Below are 21,267 nucleotides of genomic sequence, written 5' to 3'. Positions count from 1 at the left end.
TTTGGTGCAATGCCAAAACCGCACTGCAATAGTTTGCTCGGGAATTCCTTATTTCTTGAGGCAAAATTTTCAGTACAACACCTGCTCTTGATTATTACCTTTCTTTTATTCATACAACAACAGAGCTTGCTAAAGAGAGTTCATGCAACTCACCGAGCATCCAGTCTTCCCCAGTTTGACCTCCGATGACTATAGCTCTAGTTCCGCCAACAACACATGTATTATGTCCCCAAGCAATACTTGGAGCCCGACCAGTCACATTCAATATCCTCCATGTTGGCTTCTCTTCAGTTGGATCCAAAATGTAGAGCTGTGATCCTGAGTGGAGACCAGAAGTAATGGACCCACCAAAGACCAGAACTCTGCCACCAGGGAGACTTAATGCCACATGATCAAGCCTTGGGGAAGGAGCAAGCCCTCCAGGATTTCCCGCACCAGGCATTCCACTTCCTGTAACACATCTCCAGCAGGGTTCTTCCTCACTCAGATCCAAGGTAAACACATCACTTGATCGAAAACGCACAGGACCACTCTTGGCAAGACCCCCAAACATAAGAATTTTCCTGCCTCCATAAACAGACAGCGTGTGGCCCAAACGAGAAGGTGGAGTCCATGTCACTGCTATCTCACGCCACACAGGCTTCTCTATAGACAGATCAAGCAGGAAAGTATCACTGAGAAGTACACCAGAATCTGTACAACCACCAGAGACTATCAACTTGGTCCCATCCAAAGTACAGGAGCTGTGCCAAGATCTTGGAAGCGGAGGCGCCAAGCTAGAGATTTCACGCCATGTTGGTTGTTTGGCATCCAAATCCAGCACAAAGACGTCATTCAAGAGACCCTGCCTTCCATATCCACCAAACACAACAAGATGAGATCCATTCACACAAGAGAGTGTGTGCCCCCAACGTCCAGGAGGAGGAGAACTAACTTTGACATATTTCCACTCTGGATTGCTGGAATTCAAGTCTAATACAAAAGTATCATTCATTGGTTGCATGTTTACCCCCTCTCCACCAAAGAGTACAACACGGTTCCCTACTGCACATGCACTGAAGTTGCAACGAGAAGGTTCAACAGTACCTCCAACAGTTAGCTTCCTCCAAGCTGCGGCTTCTAGAGTAGTTAATTCTCTAGCCAATCTACCCCAACCCAGTCTCTTAGCTCCTGGCACAGCTTCTAACACACGAGTTGTTTCACTACCCCATGCATTCTGACAGACCATACGCCAAAGATCTTCATTTTTTGTCAGCTCATGAAGTCGTGTAGAAACAGAGCCAACAGATGCAATATCTCTTGGGGTCAACAGTGAAAGAATTTTGAGCGCTAGGACCTCATCACTCAACTGCAGTATACCACAAACCCCATGATTGTTAGAGCGGTTTCCTTCTGAGGCTGGTCCATAAAGAGAGAGACTAGAACGGTACCTATCCAATAGTCTTGTAGGCTCCTTCACCAAGGATCCTGGAAGTGGACCCAAATCAATGTTTACTTCCTGAAAGTACTGAATACCAAGAATGTGAGTTATCGCTACACCATCCCCATATATTGGAGTCAAACGCAGTCTATTCATTAAGGGAGATCCATCTTTTCTAAAATTTAACAGTTCGCCTTGAAATTCAATCCCTTGGTCAATGCATCTTCTAATTTCTGTTATTACAGTTGAGTCCACAAGAGGATGTCTTCGTTTGGCATATGGGCCTCTACATTGCAAGAAGCGACTGGCAAAAGAAAGAAAAAAACAGAAGAGCTAGAATGAGTGTTTGAAGTGTTAATAAAGGATGGCGGCACAAAATAAAGAGGCCTTCACAACTATGAAGAGAACGCAAAATAATAAAAACAGTAAACCTAACTACTCGAAATTTTATTTTGAGAACCGCAGTATAAGCCCTCGAATTTCCACATAGAAATCTGAATCATGACACTAAACAGCTGTTTCTAAAGTACACTGGTAGCACCACTATGCAAGTGATTCCAAATCACATATCTTCTGATTTTCAAAGCATACCTTCTTCCTAACATTTTTCTCTTATTTCATTGGGGATAATAAAATATGCTCCTTCCCCCGTTTTCTTTATGGAAACTCCCTTTCTTTTACTTTATGTGAGGGACTAGCAGTGGTGTCTAGAAGACAGCAGTTAGTTGTATTTTTACAGATGGAATAACGCAGAGAACACATATATCATCAAAATACACAAGAAAGCCCCTTTCAGATTTTCCTCATAGCAGAAACTCAGTTTGGGGAACGATAACCATAGGATGATTAAAGCTTTACCTGATTCAGGTTCCTGAGAAAATATATAAAGCAAGATGCCACAGATAATTGGTTTTTACAATGATGATCTGTGACAACCTAGGGATAGAAGAAGATATTTTAAATATATAGCACTGGTAGTTTCTATCAAAGAACTTCATCAAATTTCTCTAGATCCGCGGTGACCCCGCCCAACACTCATTCACATACAGTTTCATAGACCAACAATAACATACTTGATTCAAATTTCTAGGATTAGTACCAACATGTCCTCATTCCTTTCATTCTGAAATGACCCTGGCCTACACCCCTAAAAGAGGAAAAAGAAGGAAACAACACCAACCAAGAAAATGGGCAGATAGAAAAATGCTACAATGTAACAAGGCTGAAACCTTAAGACTAGTAACCAGAGGCGTATCCAAGATTTTGATAAGGTAAGTGCACAATGACAGAAAAATGCTACAATGTAACAAGGCTGTAACCTTAAGACTAGTAACCAGAGGCATATCCAAGATTTTGATAAGGTAAGTGCACAATGACGAAAAATGAATCTTAAATATAAATTTTATCGAGTTGACTTATAGGTTCTTAATATGAACCATAACATTTAAAAATTATAGGTCAAAAATATATAATACTACTAGTTTTAAATTTTAGTATACACATTCAAATTTAATTATATAAAAAATTTACCAGGCTAAAATTTTTAGGAATCTTTGATGCAAACACAAAGGGAAAACAAAATTAGTTGAAACACCAAAAATGTAACTCATAACCACTTGGGGAGGTGTTATTCAAAAAGACAAGATAGTGTAAGATTTCAATTTCAATCCTCACCTAGAAAGGTGCACCCAACCACCATTGTATTATTATATGATACTTTGAACATGGGTTCACACATCTATATTTAAATTTTTACTTAAACATATAACACTACTATATATGATCTAGAGAGGCGAGCATCGGTTCACGTGAACCCACGGCACCCCCTCTAGATACACCCCTGCTAGTAACATGTTCCACTCCTTCATCCAGCTACCAACTACCAAGACAAGCTAAGGGATCGGTTCAACTCGACAAGAAGCAAATGCCTAGCATCAGAAAGAAAGCTGATAAGGCAAAACTTCTTCATTAGCTAGTTAGTTAGTCTGTTGTAATTTGTGTGCTGTCTGGNCTCGACAAGAAGCAAATGCCTAGCATCAGAAAGAAAGCTGATAAGGCAAAACTTCTTCATTAGCTAGTTAGTTAGTCTGTTGTAATTTGTGTGCTGTCTGGTTTTTTCGGTGAGATATTATATCACCACCTCTTTTGGCTTGACAGTGTTCAGTCCCCCCCCCCCTTCCCTCTCTGCCCCCTTTTTCTGAATACAACATGACCTGGGTAATTGAAAATTTGACTTTTAAAAAAAAAAGACAAGTAACATAAAAATTAAAACCATGTGCCATTGTTTATCTACTCAAATGTTAAGTACCATTTATTTTCTTTTGTAACCATTAACCAATCCAACAGGAGAAATTTGGACTTAATTAAGCTCACTCCAGAACCCAAGAAAAATCATATAAGAAATTAGGAATCTGAGGATGTAAAAACTTTTCTTTGAAACAATCATCACATCCCATTCTGAAGATATTACTTCTGATACAAAGCAGATTCAACTATGGTAATGTAAATACTGAATAGTTAGCTAGCCTAGTCCAACTTATCTCCAGCTCAACATTAAGAGAATCCCCCATGCCATTTGAACCAAACTTAAGACAGAGATGTATAAACCAGTTATATCCAAAATTGTCCATCCGATTACACTCTCAACAAGCTTTGGCTATCCTCCAAATACCCACCTCTCCTACTCTCTCGCCCCCTCCCCCTCTTATCCTGCCCCAATAAACACTCTCTAATCATTAGTTTTTCCCAATGTCTATCTCCAGTGGTCTCCCAAGATTGTGTAGGCTACAATTGACTTCCTACAGCACAAGTTTATTCAACCACAAGACTAACAACTGCATTAACCTCTCAGTCTACCCCTTCTCCCATGATTGAGCTGATCTCAAGCTTACAAAAATAAAATTCAAGCTATAGAAACTATTGGAACTAAAGTGCTGCAGCTTCTAAGCTTTCTAGCTATTACAACTATGTGATCACAATACAACACACATCTCCAATTTATTCTTGCATGCAAAGCCTGACAACACCTAATATGAGACATGAAAGCACGCAAAAGATACTGATTTAGGCGGACAAGAGTAAAGGAAGACAAAAAACTGCGGAAAATAAGTCAAGGTGTAGAGAACAACGCCAGAATGATAATATAGGGACGAGAAGAGAATTAGAGAGAAAAATTTAGAAGGTAGTATTCATCATCATGTCAGTTGTTATTCAAGTTCTCTAACCAAAGTACATAATGGTTTTATTAGGATAGTTGTTTTTAAAACTAGGAGAATTATATGTCTAACCAAAAAAAAAAAAAAACTAAAACAAAACTAATTCATTTTAAATATGTTTTAGTATTCTTTTGGTTCACGTGAACCCATGCTCGCCTCTCTAGGTCATATATAGTAGTGTTATATGCCTAACAAAATGATCCTATTCATTTTAAAACCAAAAGTATACTAAAACATATTAAAACTAATAATATTGCATTTATTTTAATAGCGCAAGGCTCTTTACATTTCAGGCTACGGTTGATATACGAGGTTTTCCACATTAATAAGCTAATTTAGCCTATATAGGGCATGGGAAGAGAATTAGAGAGAACTAAAGTTAATAGGCATTATTCATCAACATGNCAACTGCATTAACCTCTCAGTCTACCCCTTCTCCCATGATTGAGCTGATCTCAAGCTTACAAAAATAAAATTCAAGCTATAGAAACTATTGGAACTAAAGTGCTGCAGCTTCTAAGCTTTCTAGCTATTACAACTATGTGATCACAATACAACACACATCTCCAATTTATTCTTGCATGCAAAGCCTGACAACACCTAATATGAGACATGAAAGCACGCAAAAGATACTGATTTAGGCGGACAAGAGTAAAGGAAGACAAAAAACTGCGGAAAATAAGTCAAGGTGTAGAGAACAACGCCAGAATGATAATATAGGGACGAGAAGAGAATTAGAGAGAAAAATTTAGAAGGTAGTATTCATCATCATGTCAGTTGTTATTCAAGTTCTCTAACCAAAGTACATAATGGTTTTATTAGGATAGTTGTTTTTAAAACTAGGAGAATTATATGTCTAACCAAAAAAAAAAAAAAACTAAAACAAAACTAATTCATTTTAAATATGTTTTAGTATTCTTTTGGTTCACGTGAACCCATGCTCGCCTCTCTAGGTCATATATAGTAGTGTTATATGCCTAACAAAATGATCCTATTCATTTTAAAACCAAAAGTATACTAAAACATATTAAAACTAATAATATTGCATTTATTTTAATAGCGCAAGGCTCTTTACATTTCAGGCTACGGTTGATATACGAGGTTTTCCACATTAATAAGCTAATTTAGCCTATATAGGGCATGGGAAGAGAATTAGAGAGAACTAAAGTTAATAGGCATTATTCATCAACATGTCGAGTGGTATTCAAGTTTCCTAACCAAAGTACTTAATGGTTTTATTTATAGGATAGTAAATTACAAACAAGTTAAAAGTCTTAAAAACTAGGAGAACTATGTCTTGACAAAAAAAAAAATATATCAGACAAAACAATTTCTCTAACTAGAAGTCATATTTTTTTTGGAGAAAGAACTAGAAGTCATTATTACCCCCAAAATAATAAATAAAACCTTATTATCAACCAAATGGATAAGATCATCTCTGTTTTCTAAAACCAAAAGAATATTAAAAAATATTAAACATACTGACATTGCATTTGTTTTTATTGTGTAAGGGTACTTTTGGGCTACATCTTATATATGAGGTCTTCCACATTTATAGACCTATTTACCCTTTAGAAAAAAAAAATTATTTCTCTATTGAAATAGACAACTCTCTTTCAATTGGAGCAAACAAGCCTAGACAACTAAGAGCCTGCTTAAATTGACTTATTTTTAAGTCCTTTTAAGCCAAAATAGTTTTTCAGCATTTTTTAGTGTTAGGGTAAAACCAAAGAAGTACTTATAAGCACTTGATTTTAAACTAAAATGATTTTTTTTTAAAAAAAACGACAAAAGCCATAAGTTAGGATCTAACTTATGAATTTTGGCTTATAAGCCAATAGTCAATCCAAAAAAGGTTCTAAGACTACTAGTCTCCTTTGTCCACGTAGCACCAAGCAATTATCCTCCCATAGAAGAAGTTGATCTGAACTGCCAACTTAGAGTAGATTGAATTTGATTTACACTAATGTCTCATGTAACATGGTTACGCTCTGAATAGTATCTTCTATACATAATTGTTTACACCAAAAGAGTAAAGATACAATATAATTCCATTTGACTTTACGATGGGATTGGACCTATCTTTGAAATATCTGGCATTTCTCTCCCTCCATACTGACCACCACATACATGAGGGAATCAATCTCCGCCATCTCTTTTGGCTCGTATTTCCCCTCTTCTGATCCAGCAGCTAAGAAGGTCTGATGTATGCTCAGGCATGGCTCAGCTATAGCCAGTAATGTTGAGAAACAAATTCCACAACTGAGCAGCGTACTTGCAGTGCAAAAAAAGGTGCTTGTTTGTCTCCTCAGTCACCATACACAGAAAACACCTAGAAACCAATTCTCTTCTTCTGTAGCACTTCTTGGGTAAGGCAGGCCCTTTTGATAACCAACCAAGTGAAGCACATAACTTTGGTAGGAATGCTGCTTTTCCAAAAATAATTTCACTTGCATTGAGTATTTGTATTGGTCACCTGGAAACCTCTTGTGTAGGCACTCTTTACAGAAAATATCCCGTCACCATTGTGTTTCCAAAGAGGTATATCAACCTCTGTACTGCTAATAGAAACTTGCCCTATTTTTCCCAGTAACAGGGCTACCCTCTCTATCTCCCAATTATTTAAACGCCTCCTAAATCAAAAGAATGAGGAATCAAACTTGCTTACTAATTTTTTTTGTTGTTGTCAAGCTTCCTTACTATAACTTCGTTGTACTTGAATGAAAAGAAGATGTCATTTGAGAACTGAAAAATGGATCATTTCTGGTAGTAGACATATGAGTTTCATCAGTAATGGGTGTTAAAAGTGAATTGGACTTGAGCTTTTGATACCAAACTAATGTAGCAGAGAATGGAGAAACGCGAGAAGAATGGAGAGAACAAAAAAGAAAGAAGAAAGAAGAAAAAAAGAGTAAGCCGTAAGGTACTACTCAAAAGTCGTGTTATTCAAGACAAAGGAGGTATAGCCTAGTAGAAAGGACTCTTCACCTCAGATAAAAAATGTTAGGCAAGGGAGTTCCAAACAAACAAAGTGGACAAAATCAACATTTGCCACCTTTAAGTTGAGGGTAAGGGCTTCCCATATAAATATAAGGTCATGTATATCAAAGTCTTCCAAATAGACAACACAGTGGTCTTATATTATGAAATGTAAAGTTCTAAACTAGTTAGAAGTCAAATTACTAGAACTCTATAACCAAAACAAAGATGAGACTACCTAAAAACTTCTCTAACTAAAAATATGATTACCTCTAACTAATAGACAAAACCTTATCACAAATTACATAAAAAGGTTATCTCCACATTATGAACAATCAAAAGAAGATTATCTCCACATTATTTCTAACTAATAGGACCTAAATAAAAATCAAACACATATATATTTCAATCACTTGACTTCTATCGAGATATATCAACGCTAGAAGTATTTATATACATGTAATGATAGAACCTTCTCAGTTAAAAGTGCTAGAGCCTTCTAATGAAGCAAACGAGATTTTGGGATACTAGTTGGCCTTCGAAAGGGATTTGGAGGACTAAAGCACTTATAAAGGTAGCTTGTTTTGGTTGAATTGCAGCATGAGGAGCTTGCTTTACACAGGATAATCTTCAGAAAAAGGGTTTTGCACTAAGCAATAGATGTTACTTCTGTGAAGAAGATTTGGAGACTGTGGATCACCTTCTTTTGCATTGCAGAATAGCTAGACGATGTTGGGAATTTTTCTTCAGTATTTGTGGGATATCTTAGATCATGCCTCAGCGTGTGAAGGAATTATTGGAGAGTTGGCAGCACCAAAGAACACACACAGCTCTGAAGCAAATCTGGAGAACTATACCTTTGTGCATATTCTGGACTATCTGGCTAGAAAGAAATAAAGCTTGTTTTAATGGGCAAAAAGATCATATTTCAAGAGTTAAAAACAAGTGTTTACATAATTTGTTTTGGTGGTGTAAAAGTAGTTTCCTTGATAATATAGATCAATATATGGAGTTCTTGGAGCTGCTATCGAAATGTTGTAATGACTGTATGGATATCCCAGCAGTCTTTTGTAACTTTTGGTTTTGGTACCTTCTTCGTACTATCGTCAATAAACCTTTATCTTATCAAAAAAAGATGTACATGTTCAACAAAGTTCAACATGCACAAATCAAGGAAAGAAACAAATTGATGTACTGCGTATGGGGCAATCTTAACCAGGAACAAGATCTTACCTTTCATTTCATGTTATTACATAATAATTATTGGCTTCCAAATCCAGGACGTTGGTGTAGTTCCAGTTACATCTCCTACCAACCTTCAAGTATGTTAGGCAACAGACATTGCAAGCACTTTATGGGGAAAAAATGGGCAAAATTTGTCTAGTTTGGAGAAATTATTTTGGCAAGAAAAAACAAAAATGCCAAAATCTTTCAAAACTACTGATTTTGGGGTAAAAAAGTTGTTGAGTTCTTTTAAAATTTTGGAACTTACCCACAAATTTTTGTATTTGATGAAAGAAGTCTACTACTTATGATTCAAACTAGTTCTATCTACCTTTTCCCCTCATAAAAGCATTCCTGATAAGGCGATGCATGCTTGTTGTGAAGAGATTGTTCATAGAATGTGGGAAGATTATATTAAAGAATAGCTAGTTACTACCATTGTTATTATGTATTTCTTTTGTGTCGATGGATTTTCCTGACTAATTGTAATTTGATGAATTGTAGTAGATAGTAATTGTGTTATTAGTACTATTCATTAAATATCGTGTTATGATTTTAGGATAATGGATTTTCGTTAAACTTTGTGAAATGAACCAAAATGCACTCTGTTTATAGTTCTATCCAAAAATGCCCTTATTGTTACTTAAGTAATCAAAAAATGCCAATTTTCAAATAAGTATATTATTTATTTTCTTTTTACACACATTTTTTTCTAATAATTATCTTTTTAACAAATGTTTATCCTACTTTACATTGGAAAAAAATAAAAACAAAAATAGTTCTTAATTTATTATAAATTTTTTTTAGAAAGATGACATTATTATAATATTTTTTTTATCGTTATCTAAATGAAAATTAATTATGGATTTACTATGATATTATCTATATGGCATATATTATCCGTTAAAAGGGTACATTAAGTTATTCTATTCTGATTGATAAAATAANTTACTATGATATTATCTATATGGCATATATTATCCGTTAAAAGGGTACATTAAGTTATTCTATTCTGATTGATAAAATAAAAAAAAATTCCATCATTTTCATTAGTCTAAGTGAGTTTAAAAGAAAGAAAACAAAAATTGGGTTCTTTAAAAAGTAATTTCTTTATCAGAAACAAGGTGTGTATTAAAAAAAGATGGCATGTTTGACCCATGTAGTAACAATAGGGGCATTTCTGAACCAAACTATTAACAAGTGCATTTTTGGACCAAAGTGTTGACGACAAGGGCAATTTTGGATCGAACTATAAACGGATGGCAATTTTGTTCATTTCACATAGTTGAAAGGCATTTTTGACCCTTCTCTGAACTAAAAATGATAATTGTGTCAAATTTATGGGTATAAATCATGTAATGCTTTGTTTATAAAAAAGTGAAATATGTTACCAAAAACTATGGCCAAATACATGTTGAAACTTCAATACAAACTTCACCCAAATCTAGTTTCCCAAAAAAATTAGGGAATCTAAGGCCAAATGCTAGCGAAATGTAGACGACTCTCAAAACATTTTTTACTAGAGTGTCCATCATACTGTAAATAATTCTGTTCAGTTATTTTTATTTTATTAGCTCCTAAATTAGCATTTAGACGGTCTCACTTTCCGGAGCTAATTCTTTTTTGTTGCAGCTTGTAAATTACAGCATCTACTGGATGCATTTGTTAATGACACCTCCATTTACCAGGTCAAAAAATTATGGGTGTGTCCAGGTATTCTTAATTTAATCATACTTTATCCAAGCTGGAAAACATTTTAAACTACAGTGACTAACAAACCTAATGTTTCTCCCCAGACCCCATATATTCACCCAACAACTCAAATTCTCATCTTTCAAGCTCCTCTTGTTCAGCATCTGCTAACTATACCCAGAGCCCTTTCAGCCCGACCGGTCTTCACATTTTACTCATACAACTCCAAAAGGGAAAATGAATATTCTCAAAACTCCCTTCTATTTTCTGACTCCCGGATTACATCCTAAAAGCACAATCGCAAACATGCAACTAAATGTAAAAAACGAGAGCAAGAGAGAGGGCAATGATAAGATACTCACATAGCAAAAAGTAAAGCCCAAACTTAATTTAGTTATTGACGTGCTTATTTAGCTACAATGATAAGATACTCACATAGCAGATCAATAAGTCAAAGAAAATTAAAGTTGCAGACAGTTAACCCAATGTTAAAAAAGTGGTACTTTAGACAATACAATCCTAAAACAGACACGATAGTTTTCTCAAGTTCGATAGTTGTATCTACATATTTCTTTTCATGGCAAGTCCGTTCTATTTCATCTTAGGTGCTTACTTGAAGACAGATGACAGGGCCAAGCCTCTTAGATATTCATGAGAAGCACGTGTAGGATGGTTGGCCTTAGGTAAATCAAAAGCCCTAGATCCCCTGTTAGTTTCTTGCACCAATAATAAGTATGCGTCAATCCAAAACAAGTTGGTGTCGGCTATATGAATTCATATCAACCATGATTTCCATTTGAATTCATTTGAGGCCAAAAGATTATGCAGAATAAAAATAAATTAAGAGCGCAAGAAATACTCTATATTTTCTACTAGCATAAAATCTCTGAAAACTGAAGGACTACATGAACAAAAAGGACCCAATATGAACATACTAACATATTCCCAACTAATTGTTAATGTCCATATAGATCTTCTTTTAGTATGTCCTATTTCTCGCAAGTCTGCATGGATCTCAATAGATGACCAAACCATCTTAAGTAACCTTTCTCTCATTTTATCCTAATGTGATGGTGGTACTTGCACCTTCAGGTGAACATGGGATTTAATCTTGTCTGACCTTGTATGGTGTCCATTCAGTGCAGTGTGCATATCTACAACACTCCTTGCAATTGGTCGGATTTCAGCAGCTCAACATTGACGGTCTTAAAATTGAATCATAAAACTTACCTTTTACTTTAGTACGTATCCTTCTACACAGAACACGCTGGTAGTAATACTCTGCTTCTACATTTCAACCATCTGATTTTGATCTCATGTTCATCTCTTAATGTGTAGCACAACTAGGATGAAACAAATCACCAGCTGCTATCTATAGCTATCATTTCCTTCCCATTTATTGAGGGTGAGTACCAAATGCTGAAGCAACATCAAACTATTTTCTGGATTAAGTTAAAGAAGAAGCAGAAAACTACATAAGCATCTCCACATTAAATATAACTTTGCAGAGGCACCCGTGCTTATCTGTGCAATTCGCTTACACTCCAATACTATTACCGACAATCCAATCAAATAATCTGTTGAGAATTAATAGTTTTCCGCGCTGATTGCACTACCAAAATATACAAGAACACCCTCCCCTCCAGAGATATGATGCAAGCTGGTATATCTGTGTGATGATCCAAGCTAAATTAATTGAAACATCATCTGCTATATTTTTTGCCAAGAGTTAACACCAGAAACAACATACAAAAACTTCCCATGTGGAAAGACAAGATCGGAATTTATGTGTCACCCTCAATATTTCCATTTGGGCTCTCAGCCATCAATTAGATCTAGACGAGCCAAAACGTCTTAACTGCAATATTTAAGAAATATGAGGCCCAGCACACCACTTAGAATGTACAAAAACACATCATGTGATCCCCACTATGCCATCTCCACCTCAACAAACAATAACCACCAAAAGTTAAGTCCATGATCATTACAGCCTAGGCGGGATGGAGCCTTGGTAGTGGGCTATTTGCTTAGTCAATCTTGTTTTAGGATGAACGTACTTCTGAGGCATTTACTCCATCAAAGTGACTATTTTAATGATGGCAGCGTCGATCCAACTTTCTTACACCGAGGCTATTCAACCAGATACCTGCTTCCTCTCACCTGTCCAGGAATTCCTAGGTAACTCTGCCAACCAAGATATAGGCAGATTGGAAGACATCACATAGCTTTTCCCGTCTCTGCTTAGATTTGAAACTGAAACTTCACGGTTCTTCTTTCACTTTGTATCCTTTGCACTGAAATGACATTTCCTCGAGATTCGTATATGAACTTATTTTAGGTGGTTGAAAATCAATAATATTACAGGTTAGCTCCATTATAGCATTTTACGTGGTGATCGCATTTTTGCCTATTGCAACGAGATACATACACCATGTTTGGAGCTATGGTTTTTTTAAATAAGCATATTTTCAAGTGCGGAACTACCATTAGAAGAACTTAAATGCATTGGAAATTAGGCCAAAGGGTACTTTAAACATTAGCTCCACATTAGAAATTTTGAAAATGTATGTGGGGCCTAAAAGAAGTCATCATTTATGTCTTTTCCAAAGTTTTGAGGTGACAGATGGTTAAAGAGCCTACTGTATGCGATCTTTTTATGACCAAAAAAATTATTCACGAAGGACACAAAAAAAACACTTACAAAAAGCATGCGATTTTCTACAAAAGTCAACCAATCTTCTATACAAATAGGAATCTTGCAGGTATACAAAAGGCACAGCTTCCTTCACACTTCACAAAATCATTTTCTAAAATGAGGATAAGAGGCTACTCCTCAAGTGTACAAAATAATTTTCTACTCCTTCACAAGTTATCCTTTTTCTCTCCCTCTAGACTGGTAAGTGCTAGATGAGCCACATCCCACGCCATGTCTTCTCTCCCGACTACTGAGTGTCCAACTGAACATTGGCTTCCTTTACATTGCATGGAATCACCCACTGAAGACCAAGCTATCTCGGGATGTCCCACCACAAGTGTGAAGCTACCTTGCAATGTAAAAGTAGATTATCCACATATCACCTAAACTTTGGCACATGAAACACTGGCATATATTATCTTTCTCTCCATCAAATTCCCAACAGTCAAGAATCACTCCCTTGAATTTCTCGATACTCTAGTGGGAAAAATGACTCCTTTACTAGGACCTTCTCCTAAGAGGACTCACAAAAAATACACCATTGTTTCCCACCCCTCATCTCAGTAAATCATGACTACCATGTGTAGTAAATTGTTTGTGCAGCAATCTACCAACCTTTGATATCCTGCAATGTCCCACTTTGCTAGTATCTCCTAATCTCAAATCAAAAAGAACTTCTCCACCTTTAGAAGGGTCATACATGATACAAGATCGAGAAGTGATAATACTTATACCAAGAAACGGAGGGAATGATGGGGATGATAGAATCTGTAATGGGAGAGGAATAAGGAATTCGGCATTGCAGTACAAGAAAGGTTAGAAAGAAAGTCTGGCGCAGGATAGCAACGACAAAGATCAATTTCTTCATGTGATGTGTTGTAAGGAATGCCAATCGACGGAAGAACATCAAAGCGGAGAGCTATAGTGAGTTGGTGGTAGAATGTGTAAGGAGAGTGAAGAGANGCGCAGGATAGCAACGACAAAGATCAATTTCTTCATGTGATGTGTTGTAAGGAATGCCAATCGACGGAAGAACATCAAAGCGGAGAGCTATAGTGAGTTGGTGGTAGAATGTGTAAGGAGAGTGAAGAGAACACTGACCAGATCTTTCTACATAGGATTGCATCCTTGCTACTTAATATTGCTTGGTTTGCAATGAAAACAGCAGAAGAAACAGTAATATGTAGGAGGATCCAGAAGATGAGCAAGAGCAAGTTTTGGCTAATATAAAATGAACATAGGAGGTTGTTTCTCAGTGTTTGTGTGTATTTATTTTATACGTTCCATTTTATTTTATGTATTTGATGTAAATAAACACAAGTGGAGAGTATGCAGGGATGGGGACTTGCTACTAGCTTAATGTCAGATGTTCAAAAGGATCTATTATCGGTAGAAATTTCAAATTAGCTTGTGCTTACAATGGAAACTTCTAGCCTAAGGCTCTACCACGCTGCAGCAATACGATTTCCCCAATCAAATTGACTTAGCAAGATTAGAGCACAAGACTTAAAGAGTATATCTACTTTGGAAGGTATGGACGAAAACGTTGCCTTCTTAATTTCCTGAAGTCGAACTTGATACTACCATAAAACTAGTTTTTTCACCACTCATATTGCATCATTGAACTCAATTCTTCAGCAAATAGGGGACACGATGAAAGATAACATCACACAGTCTGAAATTCAAAACCAGGGAGTGATGAATCACCTATACGTATCATAATACTCAAAAGTTCTCTAAATTTTCCCCTTTTAACTTTTTGAATAAGTGATACTAAAAGAACAAAGGAGCTTTTTAGAGCTGAACAGCACCTGGAATGAATGTCCAAGGATATGATCCTAACACAGGACAACAAGAATTCTAGGAACCTTTTGTTTAAGACCATAACAAGCATGTGATTCTTCCTGGTATGCAGACAGAAAGAACAGGAATCAGGCATTGAAACATTCACAAAAAGGTGAGGTATTTTCCATTTTCCCTTTGCCATTGATCAGAATTGCTTCATTCTCTTTTTTGTCACATTTTCCCTTTAAAATTCTCAGATGTGACAATACCAAGTCTGCAATACATCCTTCATTTTTGTAAGCCGAGAAAATATAACCATCCTTTCTCATATAAGCAGCTGTTGCTACACAATAAGACATCTATTACACTTTTTAACTAAATTTTACTTCCCGAATTCCAACAAAACAAAAGGAGGACAAAAGAAACAACGTTAGTTTCACCCTTGCATCCAATATCCCTACCGTCTTGGCTGATTCTTCATAACAAAAGTATAAACCAAATAATAATAATAAAGAAGGAATAAATTAAACCGTTGGAGAACCAGTTTCGCACAACCTCAAACGAAAGACTGGCAAGGTTACTTTATACAGGGCAGGAGATAAGGAAATATTTCCCAAAGAAAAGTCAAAACAGTTCCATCAAATAACTAAAAAGTCAAACCAGTGCATACTGAGATAGCTGGTAAATGTTCAAGGAACCTAAAGTTATCTCTTTTAGGGATACAATCTTAATACTTATCCCAATAAAATTAATCAATGAACCACATATTACTTCATTCCACCGTAATTGGTTTATCATCCCACCCTACACTTTAACCGGTAACTTATCCTTATCCAAACAAACCCAACCTAAACTCAGTTACATAGGTTGATACCTGCGTTGTGCCTTTAGTTAGGCAAAACATGATTGATTGAGCTACAAACTTGCAAACAAAATGCTAAATCAATATACAATGGGCAACAAACACAAAAATTCCCCTCCAATATGTAGATCCAATCATAATCAGGTGTTTGTATTTTTCAGTAGGTATAATTCTATTAAAATCAAAGAGAATAGCGAGAAAAAGTTTACCAGTTTTGGCCAAGGACTTCTTCAGCACGGTAACCAGTAACCATCTCAAAAACAGAATTGACATATATAATGGGATGGTCAGGCTCAAAAACATCGCTAACAACAAAACCACAAGGTGCAGGTTGCAAAAGCGAGTCAATAGGGAAAGGCAAAGTTGAACCACCACCACTCAACATAAACCCTAGTTCCTCTAATTCATCCTCAACTTCTTCTTCTTCAATAACGACATCTTCTTCTTCTCCACTCAAATCCGAATTGCTATCCCACTCCATCACGAAATTCGTCACCTGTATATCTTCTTCTTCTAATCTTCTTCACCCCATGCTCTGAATTTGAACTTGAATTCAAAACCAAATCGTTACTCTTCCTTTCAACACCAATTTTTGGGGTTCGATTGTGTTTTTAGGGTTTTTATGAAGAAATAAAATGAGTGGTTGGCGAAATTGTGTGAGTTTTGAAGAATAAAACAGACCGATCCGGAAATGAAAGAAGAATGTGCAAGGCGTGTATTCACCGCCTTTGGATGATATCGGCAAAAAAAAAATCTTCGGTTTTGGGGATTTTTCGTGTTATGTTAGCTTTTTACCCAATAAGCCATCCTTCATTAATTACTCCTTCTAGATATACGAAAATTCGTGTCATCACAAATTCTATATATGTTATTTTTTAATTTTAAAATTTATTTGATTATGCGGTATAGTAACGTGAAATAAAATTATTATATGATATCATATTATGGAATTATGAGATGAAACTAAAATTTTGTTTGGACATGCGATATGAAATTAAACATAAATTGTAGTGTGCTAGTCTTTAATATAATCCTCCCATATAGTACGCACAACTTTCGCACATTGAACTTGTATTTCTCGATCATGTAATCGAGAAGACGGACCAACACTATTACTTTATTACTCAATAATTGGTTGGTGTGAGTTAAAGTGACTATATGTTGATGAGAATAATAATTTTTATAAAGTAATGATGTGATTATAAATTTTTATTTATATATGAAATAAATGGATAGTAGATATAAATGTGGGTTGTTTTAACAAAATATAAATTCGTGTGTCAATTTTTGTAAAAATATCTCAAATTGTGATATGAAATTTTCATATCAGGATTTTTGGACAATATGAAATCACATCTCATCATATGGAATCAGTGTAAAATCACATGTCCAAACGCTGATTCCGTCTCACGATTTCATATCATGATATGATATTGCATGACCAAACGCCTACTTAAATGTGTGGGCAAAAGGTTTTTGTGGACACTTGTACTTGTATTCGTCCATATTTAGGACCCTTCTACTTAATCATTTGTCTATTGAACTCATAGACTCAACAAAACACAACTTAACAAAAATCAGTGAACGAGTTAACCAAACACAACTTAACAAAAATCAGTGAAGGAGTTAGGATTTTTAATAAGGGAGTTCAAAATCTGAAGAACTAAACAAGCAAATCAACTAATGGGGGTTCGATATCTACTATATTTACATAAAAAATAATTTTAACCAAATATAAATAGTAATATTTCTGCCGAAGGGGGTTAAGTTTAACAGAATGCTAGCTCCGACTTTGGACTAAGCTTATGTGGCATTAGAATGTCTAAGTTGACAAAAGTATGTAACTACATGCCTATTAAGGCGCGCGAGTGAATGAAACTTTTGGGTTAAAAAATATTAAAATTATAAAAGAAATAATTTTTTTAGAAACAATTAATTAAAAAACTTTTCTTCTTTGCCCACTATCCCGTTCTTTTCAACCATTTTCATCTCATACCCAACCCTTTTTTTTCTTCTCCGCAATCTATTGACATCAACTTACTAGATCTTGGGCATATCTTGATTCTGCTGATTCACGCTGACGAAGAAAACGATGCTGGTGGTACTCATCGGAGACCAATGAATCGTAGTGGAGTGAGAGAGAAGTGGCGCGGTGGTGCACGCCAGAGACCATTGTTTTGCAATAGAGTGAGAGAGAGAGGCGACACTAGTCAGTAAAGAGGAGAATGAGGTGGGTGAGGGTGCGAGGTCATGACAGCGAAGAGATTTTTCGGCTAGATCCGGTGGTGTGGTGACTTAGGTTGTTGGTTTTGTGGATATTGGAGGAGGAAATGAAAATGGTAATTATGTGCTACAGAGATGAAGACAGGTGAGGGAGAGAGTATATGCAATTTCGCCAGCAAAAGTGATGATAATGGCGACAATGACTTTCTCTGATAGATTTCAGCTATGAACAGGAAGATAGGGAGAATCGGATGTATGGAGTTTTACTTTAAAGAATAAATTAATATTTTATTATTTTACGTTTTATTATATAATTATGACATGACATTACGCATGGTTGGAGGAGCTTAATAGTCTCATTTTTATTGAGTCTAACGGTTCAGATGACAAATGATTAAGCATCAACATCCAGAATACAAACTAATACAAATACAAGGGTCCATTAAAAATTATTTTTAAAATTATGATTTTTACATATTCCAAATTATTAATTATTTTATAGTAATTTTTACATAATTTTAAAATAACAAATATTACTCTTTATATCCCAATTTATTAAAGTTATTAATCATTTTCAAATAATATTAGTTACTTATTTTGTTTCAATTTTTGTGGTACCGATAAATTTTTGAAAATCAATCAAATATAAATTATATATCTTTCAAAATTTAAATATTGAAAAATAAAATAAAATAATTAAAATAGTAAGACTTACATAAATATCCTTGATATCTTTAAAATTTAAATATTCAAAAATAAAATAAAACAATTGAAATAGTAAGACTTACATAAATGTCCTTCACTAGAAATAGGCACGTCAAACCCTGAGGTGCCTGCTCCTACCATTCTCTATATAGAGCAAATACTATTTCTCTTTCTTTATAATATGAGAAAATTACGTTGATAAGCAAAATTATATATTTAATTACTCATCTTTGCTATAATTTTCTATAATTAACACTCACGACTAACATTATACATTAATTACGTGAGCTGACTTTGAGTTTGTATAATTAGTCATGTTTGTATATGTATAATTCGCCAGGATATACAAATAAATATGTATAATATACAATTTTTTAGCCTATATACATATACAATTCACCTTTCTCCCACTCTTTTCCCCCTCTCTCTCGCCTCTCTCCTCTCTCTCCCAGTCTCGCTCGCCTCTCTCCTCCAAATAACATGTAGCTACAACTTGTAATTATCAAACTATAGCTATAGAGAGTAATTAATTATTTTTAAGTGGCTATATGTGAAAGTTCCCCTTATAATGATGTAATATATATTTCATTCTTAAAATTGTTTCATCCATTTCAATTTATGTAATCTAAATATTTTTAGTTCACTTAAAAATGACGTTTTTCTTATTTAACAATTTTTAATTTTAATTTTTCACATAGCAAATTTAAGATCATAATATTAAAAAATATTTGATATATTTAACATACTTTTTGTTTTGAACAAGCTATTCTTTTACTATAATTTTTCATAAATCTTTTAAACATTACGAACTATCAATTATTGAGACTTACAATACTTTTTACGTAGTTTACAAATATATAAATTTAATTCAAAAAATGAAAGATTTAATGCATAAATTTTCAATCAAATTAAACTATTTGACTCTTAAAAAATAAAAATTGTCATATAAATTGGGGCAGTACTTTGAATTTCTTATAATATTCTATAGAGTGTTGTAAAAACAAAACAGAATGGTAAAGCAACAAGATAGAATGCTTTTAAAGCCAAAGAAAATATAAAATACCAGAAATGACCCTGCTAGAAGCAGGCATGTCATCCATAACCTACTTTAGTACCCGCTTATATTTCTATTTCTATTATATAGAAGAGTTATGATTAGGACGACTAATGGTAATTTTGTAATTTAAACATTATTTATAGCCAAAGTTATAAATTTATAACTACATTATTAGTGGTCAAAATAATTTCTAGAAGAATCCAATCATCCTTTTTAATAGTCACAAAAAATTTTGTTTGTGGCCCCACAAATTCATTTTATTTTATTTTAAAAATTAGTTTATACTTGTTTAATTATAAAAATAATGTAAAAAAATATTTATACATACTCTTGATAATTCAAATCGTTTGTTGATTTATTGCACCACAAACCGACATAATTCTAGAATTTATCTATCATCTCACATATATCTTCATTCTAGATTCTAAAAATTACCCTCTCACTTAATTCGCCTCTTCAGGTCTGCTTCTTTAATTTCTATTATATAGAAGAGCCATGATTAGGAAGATCAATGGTAATTTTGTATTTTAAACATTATTTATGGGTAAAGTTACAAATTTATAATTGCATTATTAGTGGTCAAAATAATTTCTAGAAGAATCCAATCATCCTTTTTAAGATTCACAAAAAGTTTTGTTTATGGCCCCATAAATTCATTTTATTTTATTTTTAAAAAAATTAGTTTATATTTGTTTAATTGTAATAATAATATAAAAAAATATTTATAAATACTCTTGATAATTCAAATCGTTCGTTGATTTATTGCACCACAAACCGATATAATTCTAGAATTAAATATTTTATCATCTCATATATATTCTATTATATAGAAGAGTCATGATTAGGACGACCAATGGTAATTTTGTAATTTAAACATTATTTATTGCCAAAGTTATAAATTTATAATTGCATTATTAGTGGTCAAAAAATTTCTAGCAGAATCCAATCATCCTTTTTAAGAGTCACAAAAAATTTTGTTTGTGGCCCCACAATTTTATTTTATTTTATTTTAAAAATTAGTTTATACTTGTTTAATTGTAAAATGTAAAAAAATATTTATACATACTCTTGACAATTCAAATCGTTTGTTGATTTATTGCACCACAAACCGACATAATTCTAGAATTAAATATTCTATCATCTCACATGTATCTTCATTCTAGATTCTAGAAATTACCCTCTCACTTAATTCGCCTCTTCAGGTCTGCTTCTTTAATTTCTATTATATAGAAGAGCCATGATTAGGACGATCAATGGTAATTTTGTAATTTAAACATTATTTATGGGCAAAGTTATAAATTTATAATTGCATTATTAGTGGTCAAAATAATTTCTAGAAGAATCCAGTCATCCTTTTTAAGATTCACAAAAAGTTTTGTTTATGGCCCCATAAATTCATTTTATTTTATT

At 34.3% G+C, this 21,267-nt stretch overlaps 1 protein-coding gene across 1 annotated transcript; it reads right to left on the bottom strand.

Moving 5' to 3' along the window:
- On the bottom strand, window positions 1-16,642 carry LOC107025998 (adagio protein 1). Its single transcript, XM_015226815.2, has 2 exons — window positions 16,082-16,642; window positions 1-1,724 (listed from the first exon to the last, which is right to left on the bottom strand). Exons 1-2 carry the CDS (start codon window positions 16,351-16,353, stop codon window positions 110-112), a joined length of 1,887 nt encoding a protein of 628 aa, XP_015082301.1. The 5' UTR covers window positions 16,354-16,642; the 3' UTR covers window positions 1-109.
- Window positions 16,643-21,267: the final 4,625 nt, after the last annotated feature.

Source organism: Solanum pennellii, chromosome 7 (assembly GCF_001406875.1).
Source record: "Solanum pennellii chromosome 7, SPENNV200".
NCBI lineage: Eukaryota > Viridiplantae > Streptophyta > Magnoliopsida > Solanales > Solanaceae > Solanum > Solanum pennellii.
Note: the sequence above shows the minus strand (reverse complement) of the source record. Positions and strands in the feature narration are given on the sequence as shown.

What these genes read in the sequence shown, in the direction of transcription:
- LOC107025998 (XM_015226815.2), bottom strand. Translation starts at nt 16,353, where the DNA reads ATGGAGTGGGATAGCAATTCGGATTTGAGTGGAGAAGAAGAAGATGTC. An exon ending in GAAGTCCTTGGCCAAAACTG is followed by an intron (nt 1,725 to 16,081) that starts GTAAACTTTTTC and finishes TTCTTTTGCCAG; the next exon opens with TCGCTTCTTGCAATGTAGAG.